Here is a 16,913-nt window from a genome sequence, read left to right on the forward strand (position 1 = left end):
TGGGGCTGCCATTAAGGCTTTCATTTTCCATTGGCTCTGATTTTGATTACTGTGTATTCTTGCTGGGTAACATTCCTCACTGTTTTTTTTCCTATGATTTATTTTAAGCACCTTTGGTTTAAGAAAAAGAAAACAAAATCTTTAAATACAGGACACCCAAATGCTTTCAGGCTGAGTTGTAAGTGTGATTTTTGGATATAGTTTGATTGACTAATCAAATGATGCCACATAATTATTCGTGGAGTTGTTTTTTCTCCTCTGAGTATTTGTTTGAAGATTGATGACTTTTTTTTTCCTCCCTAGGTGACAGTCCTAACCCTCCTAATGAGGGCACCCCTACTGGCAGCCTAGACTCCCTTTCATCCCCATCTCCTACGGCTGCAGCTGTCCACGGGCTCCCTGGACCAGACAGAGACCACCTCCTCACGGATGGGGGTGGCTTTGGGGACTGGGCATCTATTGCGTAAGTAGCTGTGCCTCTCTTTGGTGCTGAGGGAAGGAGGGCTTTGACCTTCATTTTGAAGGTGACATGGTCAGTGGATGCTGAAGCCATTCTATCTAAGGACCATTGTTCTCTAATCAGTGGGGCTGCCAAGAGGCCTTTCTTGAATAGTGTCTATGTTCCCACTGTGGAAAGGGCGGATGGGTGTATTTCAAAGTTGTTAAGTTTACTTCATGGCAGTTCTGGGTTTGCACAAGGGAAGTTTGTCATTGTCCTACTCAGGATGTTTGGTCACTAGTTACATGATCTTTTAGAGAAAAGAGACTGTATTCATGGTGATCAGTAGACTCTTGAGATGATCTATAGAAAGATAGATTACTTATTGGTAGTTTTGAGAGCTTTAAGCTGGTGTTTTGCTCTATTTGCTCCATAGCATCCTGCAGAATTGATAATTGATGGATGAAATACCTGATGTTATCTTCCTTCTCAGGGTGGTTTGGTGTGTTCAGGTATATTAGGACAAATGATACCAATACAAACCAAATGCTCTGGACCTGGTTTGACTGCATGAAGGTTTGTCTTTCTGTGCAAACCAAGGCTGTGGTGTAAGTCTGATGGGTGATAGCATGGGGCATCGGAAGAGCATCAGATTTCAAACAAATGCTCAGAGAAGAAAAAAAACCTCCACTAATAATTACATGTCATTAGTTGATTAGTTAATCAAATCACATCCAAAAATACCTTTATAATTCAGCCTGAGACTATTTGGGCATCCTGTCTTTAAAGTTAAAAAAATTTAAAAAAGAGTCAAAGTTGCTTAAAATAAATCCTAGTTAATGATATCCTTTGACCCTTATTGGGCATTCTTGGGACTTTAAATGGAATTGGAAAGTATTCTTCACATTACTTGCCTTTTTATAGTTACTGCCAGGTTCACATGAAATCATTATGAACTTATTAAGTATTAAAAGAGGCTGGGAGAAATTTTGGGGCAACCCGAAGACTTTGAAAATCTAACCAGAAACCAAAGTAAAGTTCTAAAGTATGGACACACTTTCTCCAGATGAGATTTTTTTTCCCTCCAAGGTTGTCATAAACGTGTATCTCTCTGCTGAAGGCTTTGCATTGTGGATTTAAATTACATATTACGTGAACATGCTTGTCATTTTTTGCTATTCTTTTTCCAGAATAAAAGTATTTTTTTCACTTTAGTACTCTAGGCACCAGTGACAGTGGTTATATTAGGAACCCAGAGTGTGTAATCCTGGGTACTCTTGGGGTGGAATTTAGCCTGTGTGTATGTTTTAAAGTAAAAATCAGGTCTCTAATTATTTCTTTCAGTAAGCGTAGATCAGAGTCAGCGGTGAAAACTGTAGTCATCCTTACTCCGTAGTGGTTCTGGGGAAGAGTGACATTATGAGCCACAATATAGCCAATGTCCGATTCATAGCACGTCCATGCCTGAAATGTGAAGAGCTTGATATTTCTGGTCATAAATCAAACAAGTAAGGAATTCCCCAGCTTCCTATTCATGCAAATCTTTAAATGTCATGAAAAGCCCTCCAACATCGAGGGGCCAAAATAGGAGGGAGGAAAATAAGCCGTTGAAGAACGTCTGGCATGGAGATTTTTGTTATAATGTAGGCTTTCTTCTACTTTAGGAACTTGATTTTTTCTGTACATTGGATAAAATACATGTATATTTCTTTTTAAGTATATAAAGTATTTCTTGCATATCTTTTAAAAGTTTTACTTATAAGCATATTTCAGTCCAGATTAATCATTAAGTTAAGGAGGGCTTGTCAAACTTGAGCACATATCAAAGTCCCCTGGAAGGCTTGTTAAGCCACACTTCTGGGCCCCACAGCAGGGCGACTCAGGTAGAAGGGGCAGCCTGAAAATGTGTGTTTCTAACATAAACCCAGGGGATAAGTAGGATAAGAGATATCTCTTCCTTCCCTTTTTTTTTTTTTAAATTCTTCTGGGATGGTGTGTTTGCTGTCTTCAAGTAGCCCTTGTATGGCTTTCCAATGCCCTCTCCCTGTGGGAAATAAGACTCTCCTTCTTTTACTCAAGACAATCTGATCTGTCTTCAGGGTCTACTTGAGTTTTTACCTCAGCAAGCTTTTTCTAGTACTAGTCCACAGGAAGATTCTAAGTAATGTTTTTCTCCATCTATACCCAAGAACTTGATATTAGGGAAATACTGCCATCTAGTATTAGCTAATATTTACCATTTAGTGTTATTTGATAGTTAAGTGGTGTAGTGTTTGTGTATCCATGTATTTGTATCAATATCTCCATCTGCCTGCCTGTCTGAATATCTGTCTTAGTTTGAGCTGGTGTAACAAAAATACTCAATTGAGTGGCTTATAAACAACAGAAATTTATTTCCCCCAGTTCTGGAGGCTGGATTTCAAAGGACAGGGTGTCAGCAAAGCTGGCGTTCTGGTGAGAGGCCACTTCGGATTTGTGGACTGCTGACTTCTTTGTGGCTGTTATAAGGGCACTAATCCCATTCGTGAGGACCCCACCCTTAAGGCTACATCTCATCTAATTACCTCCCAAAGGCTTCACTTCCTGATACCATCACGTGGGAGGGGGTAGGGTTTCGACATAAAAATTTAAGGAGGACACAGACGTCCCAGACATAACTCTTTCTAACCTTTCCCTCACTCTAAGATACAGCATAAAATTCTTGATGATGGCAATTAGGCCTTACACGCTTTGAACTTTTTAGAGATGTTCATGTAGTTATTAATGAATATTTTATTTCCCATTTTAATTATTATGTGTTTATAAAAATATTTTCCTTCTAGAACTCTCATTTCTTCCTGTTTATCACTGAATGCCTCTTAGGCAACTCTGTTGGGTTTTGATCTGTCTTCCTTTTTCGTCAGAAAGATTAAAAACTTCCTCCAAGAATTTCACAGAATTGATCTCACCATTTTCACTTTGTAACATCTTTCTTTGTTTCCTTAGCATTTGTAAATTTAATTTTTCTTCTGTGTGTAATATTTTCATTTCTTTTTGTTTTAATCCATCATCTCTGCATACCAGTTGTACAGTATTAAATATAGTAGGATCTGAGTAAATGCTGATTAAGTACAGTATTGAATATAGTAGGATCTGAGTAAGTGCTGATTAAGATTCCTTTTAATCAAACCATAGTTGCTGTGGAGTCACTGAAACTCTACCCAGGGCTTTAAAAAGGAGGCAGTGCCTTGGTTACCTAGTTTTAATCCAGGGCAGTGACTCTCCATTCCAGAACTTAGATTTGCCTTATCTCAGGTCCTGAAAAGTGGAGTCCAAATGTCTGTGGTTCACGTAGGACCCCAAGTGGCTCTGTTCTACAGAAATGCCATGACCTCAGCCATTGGACAGCAAATTTGCAGAAGAAAACCTACAGCAGCTGAGATTTTGATATAGGCAGCATGTAAAGACAGCTGTAGCCTCTGACAGCTAGAAAACAACACAGCAGAATTGGATTTCTTCAGTTTTCTGCTGATGTTTATGACTTGTGGGTTTTATTCATTGCAGTCAATCAATCTGGAGCTATTACTTACCTATACACTCAGTAAGGTGATGGGTGACTTCATTGCCAGTGAAGAATCGCTAGCTCAGTCTCCTTGGAGGACATTACATCATAGGTCAAGGTATTTCAAATGTTCCAAAGTCATTTGTTTTTTCCCCCAATAAAGTAGTTTTCTCTAAACAGGTTTTCTTCAATTGTAAATGATGGAGCAGGACTTTGACAAGTAATCCTTTTAGGTTCCCTGCCACAAAAGAAAAATCTCTTGGAAGAAATACTCGGGCATTGCACTGTGCTTTCTCTACAGATTTCAAATAAAAAGGATACCTTGTCTGCCAGCACTTTCCCTCATTCAAGATGGCAGCATCTTAGAATAGCTCCGAGGAGCTGGGAAGGCCGGTCCCCCCTGGTGCAACTCACTCTCTGCTCTGGCAGGCCATGGGGGCAGTAACCTTCTCCCCCACCTGAAGGGAGGCTCAGCCTAGTTTACGATGAATGTTAAGATGCTCTCAAGGCAGGCATCCCAGGGGCTGCTGGAGCCGCTGTTGTGTGGCAGAGATTTGTACCTACCAAGACTTAGTGCTAGTTACTTAAAATCTTTAGACAGTACACTCCCCCTCCCATTTACAGCCTTCTGCATGGCATCCGTAGACTGTGTGTGCACTCACTGGTAACCATTTTTATTCTTGTCAATGAAAGAACTCCCTTCCTTAAAATTGGGCAAACAAATAGAGGTTTCCATAGGCAGCTATTTGGCATTTAATTATTTGTCTCTTGATCCCCTGGTGGCTTTTCAGGAAGTTGAGAGATTTTGCTGGGAGATATCAAAGTACCCCTTAAATTTGATTTGTGGCTTAGTATACCACAGCACACCATGAATAATGTACTGAAGTTCAGAAGAATAATCTTAATTTCTTAACAGATTTCTGTGAAATTTGGCACATTCTAGAAATTGTAAGGTAGCAGTCACTGGCACACTGTCTTCACCTCCTCCCTTTCTCTCTTTTTCTTTATTTTCTTGCCTCTCCTCCCCCTCTCCAGGGAGGATTTCCTCAACTCCATCACTTCTTGATCTTACTACTCCCAGCCTCTGTTGGGCAGGGGCCGTCAGTTAACCCCTAGGAGTTGGTGTCTTATATTTCTACCTCTCTTATTATGATTATTGTATCAAAAGAAAATGGGGAATTTATCTTTAAAAATATTTTTTTTCCACATCTGCTTTTTTTTGCTTATTTGACTAAAATGGATACCTACTGTTTTTGTAAGACAGGAAAGATAAAAAGCTATGTAAACTTAAAAAGAGATCAGGATTGGATGATACTTAACCTGAAGGGATGACTATGTGTGCCTACATAGGAATTTGCAGCATCTGTTGGCTAGTAGGGAGACCATATCCTAATAAGGGCAGCTCCTTTTCTCTGGTTGACCTGGTAACAGAATGTAGCAGGTTGCACGGACTGGGATGGCTGCTGGAGCCTGTGCCTTTGTATGGAAGGACGTATTCTCTGGTGCTGGGGTCTGAGAAGAATGAACGGGAAGCCAGTCTCTCTCTCCCACCTACGTGAGCAGCAGAGTCCCTGGGTGGGCCTAGAAAGATTGAGGTCTAAGATAGCTCACATGTAAGGAAGAACAGGGCCAGATGAGCAGGAGGAGCGTGTTGCCTTGCTCTGCTCCCACAGCAGCCTTTAAAATTCTTCTCAGAGGTCAGCTCCTTTTGGCTTCTGTTGGGGGACTGGGGGCTTATGGGAGCAGAAGCTTTTGCTGCAGCAGTGGCTGGTGGGTTGGTCTACAGAGGAGGCTTGATTAGATAGTTACCCTCTGGCATTTCTCAGGGTCAAAGACCAGAGAACATTATTTTTTTGGGCTACCAGACTTTGTTTTAGGTGCTTTATAAATGATATTCATTTTAATCCTCACACAATCCAGTGGGGGAAGGTTTATCTTCGTTTTTAAAGATAGGGAAACTGAGGCACAAGAAGGGTAGCAAAATTGCCCCAAGACGTACATCTAAGGAACAGACGTGGTGTTTGATCCTGATATATCTTCCCCAAGTTCCCTAGACTTGTTTTATTGCAAGGCTTGAACTTACCTGGTTGCATATAGAACTATTTGAATTGTAGCTTTCTCCTGATTCTGAGACCCAGTGAGATAACCGTGGCTGCCGGCTGTCATTGCCCTTGTTCTGAAGAGGGAGCCCCGACCCTCCAGTAAGTCACATGGCTGTGGTTTGTTATGTAGGGGAATAAACACTTGAATCTGGTCGCTGCCCATTTCCTCATCCAACATGTTTGGCTGAAATGTGGGAAGAGGGCGTCCCTCTCTGAAACAGAGCGGGACACTTGGAGATTTGAAATTTTGCAGCAGTGTAGCATGCATCATCTTTTTTATGAGTAACGTGATGTCCAGTTGTCTCCCTTCAGCTGCAGTAAGGCTCTTGAAGCTAATCACAGGACCCACATGACCAGAAATGTCTTTGGACATTTATTTTTGGGTGTGTAACTTTTGTATATTTACTTGAATCTTCTTTCCAACTTTCTATAGAAATTATGCTGTTGCAACTGCTGCACATCCTCATATCCTCCAGACACGTCCCTCGTGTCTTACGAGGGTATTTTTGGTGTTTGTATTGTGTACTTGGCACTTGCTTGTGGTCTAATTCACGTCTTCCTTTGTGCTGTAACTACAGGTTCTGAAATTTGGAGGTTTTATTTTCAAGCCAGAATGTTGATTGCTCACATAACTTTAAAATCCCACAATGAAAAGTTGACTTTACAAAATAAAGACGCATGTCTGAATTTTGTAGTACCTTTTCTACTGTTTAAGATGCAAAAAACAAAAAACAAAAAAAACCCCAACTCTGTTCATCAGTTTTGTTTTTCTTTTTAGTTTCTTTGTTTGTTTGTTATAATTTATCATTTGCTGTGCATGGACCGGTTGGCTATGTTTCAATAGAGAAATGCAGGCAGGGGCCTTAGGAGCTTAACTTCCTGGTCCGTCACTTACGGAATCTCCTCACTAAGTAGCTCAGGGAAGTTGCCTCTGTAACACTGCAGAGGCTTAGATGTGACCTGAAGTTGCCCTGTTCCGAGCAGACAGCGCAGTTACTCCGGGAGGACCTGGCGTGGGGCTGGTCTCATAGCCTCTGTGGAGGAACTGCTTTGTAGAAGCCTCTGGGAGCCCTGGGATAACGCATGCCCAGGGCAGGGGGTTCCTCCGGGACCCAGGCAGTGCTCTCTAAGTTATTCTGAGCAGTGTGGACAGTTTACCTGTCACAACGGGGAACCCAGAAAAACAGCCTGGTAAGTGGCCCGGGGCTTCTGCTCAGCAGAGTGACTTTGTGCCCCTTTCAAGCTGTGCTTGGTAGCCCCCGTTTTCCGAGTTCAGTTCTCATGTTTGCTGGCAGCCTTTTTTCCATGTAAGAATTGAGCTGGTTAGAAACCTTCCTGTCAGTTACCCTGCAGGACCACAACACTGAGACCTCTAAAGCCCCATGATTTTCTGAAATAAAGCTTCAGTTCCTCTTCTGGTCAGCTAGCAAGCTAAAGTTCAACTTCTTACCTGATTCCTCTGATCATCTGGAAGGAAGAACGAGGGGGATGCGCGGAGCCCTCTTTGAGGGAAAGATTCGTTAGAGATATAGCTTTAGGATAGCTCTTCTCTGGCAAAACCCAAGGAGTGTCCCCTGGGAGGAAACTTTGTCAGATGGAGGATGAATGGATGGTGGCATCCTTTCTTGTTAAGGAGAGAAAACACCCAGAATTCTCAGCTCCCCACAAGGTGAGGACTGAGTGAGTGGTCAGCATGGCCAGGGCCACTTCAAAAGGCCCCATCTTTTCTATGCTCAAGTGCTTTTCTCCAGTGCCCTTCCTTTTCTCCTTGCCCACCCAGTCCTGTGGAAGATTCTTTTCTCGAGTGTGATCAAGTTACTGCTTTGATTGCTGGCTTGAAATATTGCCTGTCCCCCTGCTGCATGAGAGGTGACTGTGAACAGTTGGAGAAGAGCACGTCTCCTGCAGGAAAGACCTGGGTGTTGTGTAGATGAGCTTCTGGCACACAACAGGAGCCCCATGCCCCACAGCCAGTGAGGATGGAGGAGGGGAACAGGGATTCTCAAGCCCAGTGGAGTTTGCCGTCATCGGCTTCATCTCATCCAACTTTCCACTACAAAATGGATTCTCATCCGGTCCCTCTAATCCAGGGGTCAGCAAGCTGTGGCCCACTGTGGCCTGTTTTTATAAAGTTTTAATAGAACATAGTTACTCAGTCACTTACATTTTGTGTATCACTATTTTTGCACTGTCATGATAGCAGAGTTGAGTAGTTGTGAGACCTTATTGCCTACAAAACTCAAACGTTTTTCTCTGGCCCTTTACAGTAAAAGTTTTCTAACCTTGATCTATCTATAAACAGAACTGATCTTTTTGGAAAAGTCCACCTTTCTCAAAACCTAGTTTCAACAAGCGTGATTGTTGTGTTACAGATGGGCAGTGTAAGTGATTTTTAAATGTAACTCCCGCAAACCTTTTCTTGTCATTGAACCAACCAAAAGTTTAGGGGTTTTGGATGCCTTTAAGTGTGTGATCATAATTTCAAAAGACCTTTAGTGTTTCAATGATTAATAAGTTTGTTTGAGGTTGTTCATTTTCCAATCTATTGTTTAAAATCAAAAATTTATTTTGAAATACAAAATAAAAAGTTTATTTTGAAATACTTTTAGATATACAGAAAAGTTGAAAAGATAGAATAAAGTTTCCAAAGACCCTTTATCCAGCCTCCCCTACTGTTAGCATCTTACAGAGAACCATGGTACTTTTATAAAAGATAAGAAATTCACATTGTCACAGTTCTATTAACTACAGACTTTATTTGGATTTCCCTAGTTTTTCCACTATGTCGTCCTTTCGTACCAGGATCCAATCCAGGATACCGTACTGCATTTATATCTATCATTTGCCCCCTTTGACATCATGTATTTGTGGTCTTTTGAGAAAGAAAATGATTCATTAGTGATGATGTAACCCTGGGAAGCAGCAGTGAGATCTCACTCAGAAACGCCTCATGCCAGTGCTCAGGGCTTCATTTGCTCAGTGCTTACTCTGCTCCAACACCACTGAATGCTTTCCACCTATCATCTCATTTAAACCTTACAGCAACCCAGCCTATTCACAAGTACTTATATTTTAGCTAAGGGAACTGAGACTACAGGGAGTGTGTTACTCACCAAGTGCCAGGTGTGGGAAACCCTCCATCAAGGCTAGTGATGCCAAGTGTGCACTAGCCTCTGAGAGGCCTTCTGAACTAATTCTCTTCCTCCTCACAGCCTGGCACTAGGGACAAGTGTCCTTTTTATTTACAAAAAAAGGGACAAGCTTAGGGAGGTTAAGAAACTGCAAGTAGGCACACAGCCAGAGCTGGCTTTGGAACCTTGGCCTCTCTCTCGAGTGGTGGCATTTCATGCACTTGTAATTCATGGGATTAAAATCCTTCTGTAACCCTCCCTTGCCTTTAGCATATGGTCCTGCCCCCTGAGTGTTGCTGGCTCCCATCGCTTTCAGTTCTTCGTGTATTCTGTTCCAGCCACTCAGAAGAACTTCAGGTCACGAGCCTCGGCAGGCTTTTCAAAATGGGTTTAGTACCGACATGACCTTGAGTAAGTCACTCGACCTGCCTGAGATTGAGTCTTCTCATGGGTCACGTGGAATGGCAGTGTAGCTGGGAACAAGTGAATTAATGCATGCAAGTTGTGTCTAGCACAATGCTGGGCTGTGCAGTCGTGCCTAGCAAGATCCTAGGGGGAGAGAAGTGGTGATCATAGTGGCAGCATCAGCATCTCTTCCAGAAAGCCTTCCCAGATGCCCCTGTGATGGTTAGACACTCCCTTCTCAGTTCTCTAGTGGAACCCTGGTGCAGCTCCCTACATGGCACTCATCACCTGCATTGTGATTACAGTTTGTCATTCTCTAGTCACCTGCCTGGGCGCTCCTGGAGAACAGATGTCACTGTCCGCTGAGGGCCTAGCATGGGGCCTAATGGGTAGTTCTCAGGCCATGGAGGACGTGTGAACAGAGTCCACTTCAAGCTCTCCTAATGGGCGGTGAGGCCTCCTTGCCCACCACTGGATCATGGCAACTTTCTTGTCGCACGTGTTCATGCCTTTCCGCTGCTGTCCTCCTCAGCATGCTTATTTGGAACCAGCAATGTGCTGGCTGTGGAAATCTCCCTCTCTGGCACTTAAGGAATAACAGTGGCATTTCTTTGAACAGAAATATCCCATAATATCCTGATCTACAATATTTCCTTCTGACTTTATTAAGATTTTCGAACACTTTTGCCCAGGACAGCTGTCCTAGACTCATGCTGTACGTTTCCCAGGCTGGCATGAAAGATCATTTCACTAATGTGTTAGCTTCTGCTCAGAGACCTTGCAAATGAGGTTTTAAAAATCTTTCATTCCAGTGCAAACTTCTGATTTGATTCTGGTATCATATAACCATAGTAAAATATCTTGGTATTTAGGGGATTTAATCACTTCATATAAGAGGCGAATATGTATCTTTTCTTAACATGGACTCTCCTTGTTCTGTGTCCTTTAAGAGGAATCAGGCACTTGTATTCCCAGCGCTGCCCAAAGCCTGACCCATTCTATGCTATGTTTGTTAGATGCAGAAGTTCTCTGGAGACTCGTGCAGCTGTTGTCGAATTTCAACAGTTAAGTCCCTAACTCGCCCCCACTTTCTGAAATGTTTGTGCATTTCTGCTGCCAATAAGTTTTTAATATGCATGGAGCGTAGAGTCTGGTATTGGGGAAGCTTGGGTCATGTTTGAATCAGAAGCAGCCTATACTGCTGATTTTTACCTTTTATGAAAATAAACTATAAAATATACACATACACAGTTGCAATAATTTCATGTTTTTCAGGGTTTAAACAAACCCCAACAGGAAAGCTATAAGGTTTTTCCATCAGCTACAGATCTGTTTTTCCAGAGTAAGGGTGTTGATGGTGCCTTTTGTAGAAGAGAATTCTCTCATCTCTTCCACAAACACCATATTCTACTCTTGCTTATCATCTTCCCCAGCCCCTCTGCCCACCCCACCCAGACACAGAGAACCTCAGTTGTTGCCTTAGGAACAGCCAGGGGAACCTTCAGTGTAAGTATTTTCAAGAATGCGTTTCTGAGTTTAACAGAATGAAATCTCTCTGTTTTTAGTGACAGCCTCTTGTTTCTGTGTGTCCCTTTTCTTTGAGAAGGAAACATTTCTCCTCAAAAGAAGGTGATGATACTGGCTCTTCATTGAAAATGGAGAGAAGTCCTACTTTAGAAGATTCTTTCAGTTTAGTGTGTGACATTGGGAAGTTAGTGAACAGAGAGTAGTATTTCTCTTCAAGTTATTTCTGTTTTGGTAAATGTGGATTCTGAGCTTTTCAGGAAGAGCTGACTTCTGCCTCCATTTTTGCAAACCACAGTTTGGCTTTCAGGAAACATGGTCCTTAGGTACTTTTTTTTGTAATTGGTCAGCTGCTCATCATTAAATAAAATTGGTGGTTTGTGATCATGCCAAATCTTACTCATCAAAAATCCATAAAGGGGCAGCAGGAAGAAGGAAATAAATAGGATTTAAAATAAAATGCTTAAGTTTGGGAAGTAATAGGAGAGTTTATGTTTTAGCAGATAATGAGCTTTTTTATTCTTAGCTCTTCCATTGTTTTATCTTTAGCCCAAAGACTTTCTCAGCCAGGATTCTCTGCTGAACCCCAGAATACAACAAATGACCTGAGGGAGTGTTTTCTGAAATCTCCCAAGGATGGTTACGTCAAGAACTGTGAGGTCTGAAATTTTGCGTGGCTTGCAAGCTACTTCATTTGCCTGCCATGATTCATGGTAGCTGGCAGAAGACGTGGGACACCTGGTCAGGGTTCAAAGGACCCCACTAATGACAGCGATAGCAGCTGTCAGGTGTCTCAGTTCCCTGAGTCTCAGCTACCATAGGGTGATGCCCTGGGGGCTAGGTAACATCTTCATGTGGACTTCACACCGGACGAGTCCGGATAGGGCCAGCTGTCTGCTCCAGGGGGCGACACATTCTCTCTGTCCAGGCTGTTTGCTCTACAAACATCCTTGAAAAGATAGTCCAGAACTAAAGCAGCCAGTGCCTCTGCTCACAGAAGTGCAGGAATATGAGACCCATGGAGAATTGCTTCCAACACCCAGGCAGGTAGACCCACTCTAGATGTATAGGAGAGATGCTAATCTAGAGTTGCGGATGCCTTAGAGCAGAATTCTGTCCTGAGCCCAGGTTGAGAAACACTGCCTGACCTTTGCTACGGAGATGCATGCTGCTGTTTCCAGAATGCCTGGCAGGCAAGGAGAACATCAGAAATGCTCTCTTAAAAGTATTTTCCACTGCTGTTCGAGAAACTGTAAGTATTATATTTTAAAGAATTAGTTCAAAATTTTTTGATGCTTATTATAAACAAACAAACAAATAAATAACCCACATTCTGAAAAGTAGGAGATAGTTTCCCTGAAGAAGCTCAAATTTGGAATTTTTTTTTGCCTTCAAAAAAATATGGAGAGTTTGCTTTTGGGAGAAACCTATAGAATACACCATCATTTGACCTCTCCCAGCTAAGGTGAGAACTAATTTCAGGGCTTGAGTTTACTTATTTAACCACTTCTCGTCTCGTCCCCACTCCTTCCCGTTGGAGAAGCCTTTGAAAAGTTTCTTGTGTCCTAACAGCTACTGTTTGTCTCCCAAACTTTGTTATGCCGTGTGATTCTCATCACAGGGCTCCCGGCTGTGCCCATGACTTCTCAGGCCTCACACAGACTGTTCCCACGCTGATGATTCAGCACCTCTTCTGAGCATTCCATCTTGGAAAGTTTGTGACCACATGGGTTTCTGAAATCTAAAGGAGAAGTACCTAGCGGAGGCTTCTGCAATAATAGGAAAACTTAGGAACTCAAATACAGAAATTTAAGTCAAAGTGGGAGGTCTGAAAGGTTATCTTGGGGAACTGGTTAGGGCTGAATCACTTAGCATATCTGTATGTCGAGCAGCAACAAAATGCTCACAGAAAACAAACAGAAAAGGCCAATGCTGAGAACTTGGCACCAGACGAGGCCTGCGGATTCTGAGTTCCTGTGTTGGGACAGGATGGAGAAAGCCGAGCGAGGGCCACTAGGCCTTACCTTCTGCATCTGCTATTCCAACAATTCTTTCGCTTTCCAAAAGGGGTATTTTTACTTTACAAAAAACCAAAAACAGTTTTGTGTTTTTTTTTAAAGAGAGATATGAGGATTAGGTAGGTAATAGCTGTTCAATTTATGATCTTTATTTTTAAAGAGCTTTATAAATATAGCCACATTGTTACTTTATTTCCATCCTGTAGCTGTTGTCCCTCTTAGCAGATGGATGGGCATCATGTAATTGCTTGACTATTTATGACTAAGGAGAGTTGCTGGGGGTGTGGTGAGACGGCTCATCTTACACCATCACCATCCTCCACACATCTTGGATAATTGCCGGGAGATAAAATGGCAATTGTTGGGCTAACTGCAGTCTTACATTCTCAGTCAGAACTTCACTCATCCCTTCCTCTCCCTTCCTGATTAGTAAGACACCATTTAAGGTTCATTTTCTGGTAAAGAATGGAGTGACTTTTGCTGCTGGTGATACAGATCACCTTGAGATTTATAGGTTTCTTTGCTTGGTGTGGAATAGGTTTTATGACTTTGAAATAAATTGGCTGGATAAGGGGATTGTAAATAAATTGTTCAGAGCATAATGTTTTTTAAATGTGCACATACACACCCCCTGCCCCCCTTCCTCCTGCTTGTCTGATCAGAGGATAGGAAACCTCTGTGCAGTACATTTCTGTCAAGTCAATAATGCAATATTTCATGTGCCTGATTTATAAAAATCCTATTTTAGAGAACGTCTGAATTGTTGCTCGGATGTTGTTTGAAGACTTCATGTGCCTAGTACTCTGCCTGGCTTTGTGGGGTCTACAGAAAGATTTGTTACGAAGACCTGATCTTACCCCAAAGGGAAATATCTGAAGCCATCACAGAACCCACGCCACCCTGCCCTCCGTGTGTTGGTGTAGCAGGCAGGGGAGCTGGGGATTCGTGAGGCAGGGTGTGGGGCCGTCAGGGAAGCCCAGCTGCAGGGGGCACCCTGGGGGGCCAGTGGGGGAGTGCACTGGTCCTGGGGAGGCAGGTGGGGTAGGCTGGGTGTTAGGTGGATGCATGTGGCTGGTAAGCTGCCCATCTGGAGGACCTGAACTGGGGGATTAGCCAGGAGACCACGGTGGTAACACAGGCACGGCTCAAGGTGAATGGGATAATCTCATCATGATGAGAAGGTAGAGAAAGGAACTGCCTGGGAGCTATTTGAAGTAAAAGTGGACAGGATGTGATGTGAACGTTCTTCTGCTAAAGAGGAAAAATCAGAGATAATGCTCAGGAATGTGGAAGGACAAGAAAGCTGCTCATGGAAACTGGTTTTAGCCAAAGAGGGTGAATGTGAGGGGAAAAGCATCTGGGTGTAGCAGCCAATGAATACATATGTGCTGGAAATGCAATTGAGTGAAATGAGAAGGTTTCAGTGCTGTCCTTTTAAAGTGAATGTCATATGCCACAGTCATAAGCCTCCAGTTTTGAGATTATTGAAGAAAAATTCAGATCAACCATACTTATTAAACTCTCCTTCGTGTTTAGAGACTCCCTCCACTAGACTGTTTACTGACTTTTCTACATTAACTTTTAAAATCTGTAAATAGTAAGGAAAGTTGAGGTCACCAAAGATTTTGCTGATCATTGGGTTTTCTCTTAAATGCCAGGCTTGGTCCTCACTAGGAGGGTCTTGATTCCCAGCAGCAGTGGTTTCTGAGTTGCTGCATACATATGACCGTGACAGAGCTTTAAACATTAAAAGACTGCGTGTTGAATTTCTGGAGCTGTAGGTCACAGGTTTGACTGTAGATGCTTGTGACTCTCCTTATGAACAGAGACCATGAGCACATCAAAAGTTCAAGTGCAAAAAATCCACATTTTAGCAGTTGGATTCTGGTGTCTGAACCAATATGGCGCTAGGTGGGATGAGACTAGATCTTCTTCACAAACCCAGAGAAGAATGATCAGGCAGCTCTCTTTATGGGGCTTGGGCCTTTGGGCTACAGACCTGGGAGGAAGTGGAGAGTACTCTGTCCCTTCAGTTCTTTGGGAGGGAAAAGGGAGCTATCATCGCAGCCATGTGGGAAAGGGATGTCCTGAATTTGGTGTTCCATAGCCTTCTACATACTCCTCGTCCTCTTGCCTCACCCCTCAGGCCAAGCCAGACCCGGCCCCCTATGGTCCAGTGGCTGGCCCCGCAGTCTCCGACCACGCCCAGCTGCAGCCCTGCGGGCACACCTCGCTCACCCAAGTCATCGTCTTTGCTCCTCCCTTTTGCTGCCACTGAAGTGGACAAGCCATCATCTGAAAGGTCTGTGTGTGGACGGTGATGTAGAGCATGGGGACAGCATACCAGAGGGGCTTGGTCACCCTGGGCAGGTCCTGGTGTCCCCACATCAAAGAGGCTGGCCTAGGTGCTCCAGCCTCCTGGACTTGGTGGATGACACTTACAGCCTTGTCTTGGACTGTGCCTTTAAGTTTAAGTAAGTTCTTAGGAGAAAAGTGCTTTATGAGAGACCTGCTTGAACCTACTCATGTCTTTTTGGTGCTAGTTGTGCATGTATGAAACTATTGATTTTGGAAGAACTTTGCATATATGAACATACAGCACATGCTTTGTTTTAAAGGAAGGTTAACTGGGCACCAGAAACAGTAGCTACTGGAGCCATTTAGTGGGCCGCTTGTGCAGAGCTGCAGGCTGAAAAGTTCTCTGGGGGGCTGTCCCTGCTCCTGGGAGGTGGGGAGCGGGTCTGCTGCCTCAGTCTGCCTGTGGCGAGCAGCATGGTTCCCGTCCCTCGCCAGTGTGCTCTTAACCCACAAGGGCACAGAGGACATCTTGACAGGTGGTGAAAAGCTGAGGCTGACAGGCCTTTCTGGGGGCAGGAGTGAGGTCAAATCCGGAAGATCCAGCCAAGAGCAGCAAGCCGCTCCCCGCGTGGTGTGGGCAGCTGGCTCCAGGCTAGATGGGCCAGCGTCCGTGGTGCATGTGCTGGAGCCACTTGGTGGGTGGGTGGGTGGCTCTGCTCTGCTCTGCCGCAACGGCCTTCTGTCTCAGGGTGCTGGCACTTCTCCTGATAGATGAACCAGAGTGCTTAGGGGTAAACACAGCCTGTGGTTTGCGTAATGCTGAAGGATAGGTTAAGAGATCTGGTGGAGAGAAGAGTTAGGTGAAGAGGTTCAATCGAGAGCTTCTCAGAGGCTCCCTAAAGAAAGATTTGAGTTTGAAACCCATCATTAACTTGAAAAATCAAGTGCTGTAGATGTGCCTGATGTTCGCCTCCCTGCTAATTTCTCTTTTGGAAGGAGTTGTTCCTTCCCCGGGTGACCTACAAATAAGATTTGGGAAATGGGCTGAGGAGGGGGAAGGTGAGGTTTTTCTCTCCCAGTTTTTCATATTTAAATGTGTGTCCTTGTTCCCTTTGAAGCATCATCAACCGGAAGGCTCGTGCCGTGTATCCATGTGAAGCAGAACACAGCTCAGAATTATCTTTTGAAATTGGAGCAATTTTTGAGGATGGTAAGTGTTAGTGGGAGCTTTGTGGCAGGACAGGTCCCGTCACCTCTGAGTGCCTACAGCCCGGAGCAGGCAGTCACTGGTGGTGGGGTTTGTCAGGAGCACAAGGCTGGCCCCTGATGTTTGGGCAGGAGAGCGCTGGCCCATTGGGCTCCCCGGAACCGAATGCCAGGGGCCTGTGAAATATCGCTTGTGTTTTCATGTTCATTATTCTACAACCCTTTTAATGCTTGTGGGTCTTTGTTTGA

At 43.6% G+C, this 16,913-nt stretch overlaps 1 protein-coding gene across 3 annotated transcripts in view; it reads left to right on the plus strand.

Annotated features, from left to right (window-relative positions):
- ARHGAP10 (Rho GTPase activating protein 10) overlaps positions 1 to 16,913 on the plus strand; it is a 277,456-nt gene that overhangs the window by 253,458 nt on the left and 7,085 nt on the right. For all 3 annotated transcript variants that reach the window (XM_036910129.2, XM_057493417.1, XM_036910128.2), the window contains 3 exons: positions 304 to 463; positions 15,307 to 15,462; positions 16,577 to 16,668. In XM_036910129.2, the coding sequence (XP_036766024.1) occupies positions 304 to 463; positions 15,307 to 15,462; positions 16,577 to 16,668 (408 nt within the window). The remainder of the gene's footprint in view (positions 1 to 303; positions 464 to 15,306; positions 15,463 to 16,576; positions 16,669 to 16,913) is intronic.

Source organism: Manis pentadactyla, chromosome 1, assembly GCF_030020395.1.
Source record: "Manis pentadactyla isolate mManPen7 chromosome 1, mManPen7.hap1, whole genome shotgun sequence".
Classification (NCBI taxonomy): Eukaryota; Metazoa; Chordata; class Mammalia; order Pholidota; family Manidae; genus Manis; species Manis pentadactyla.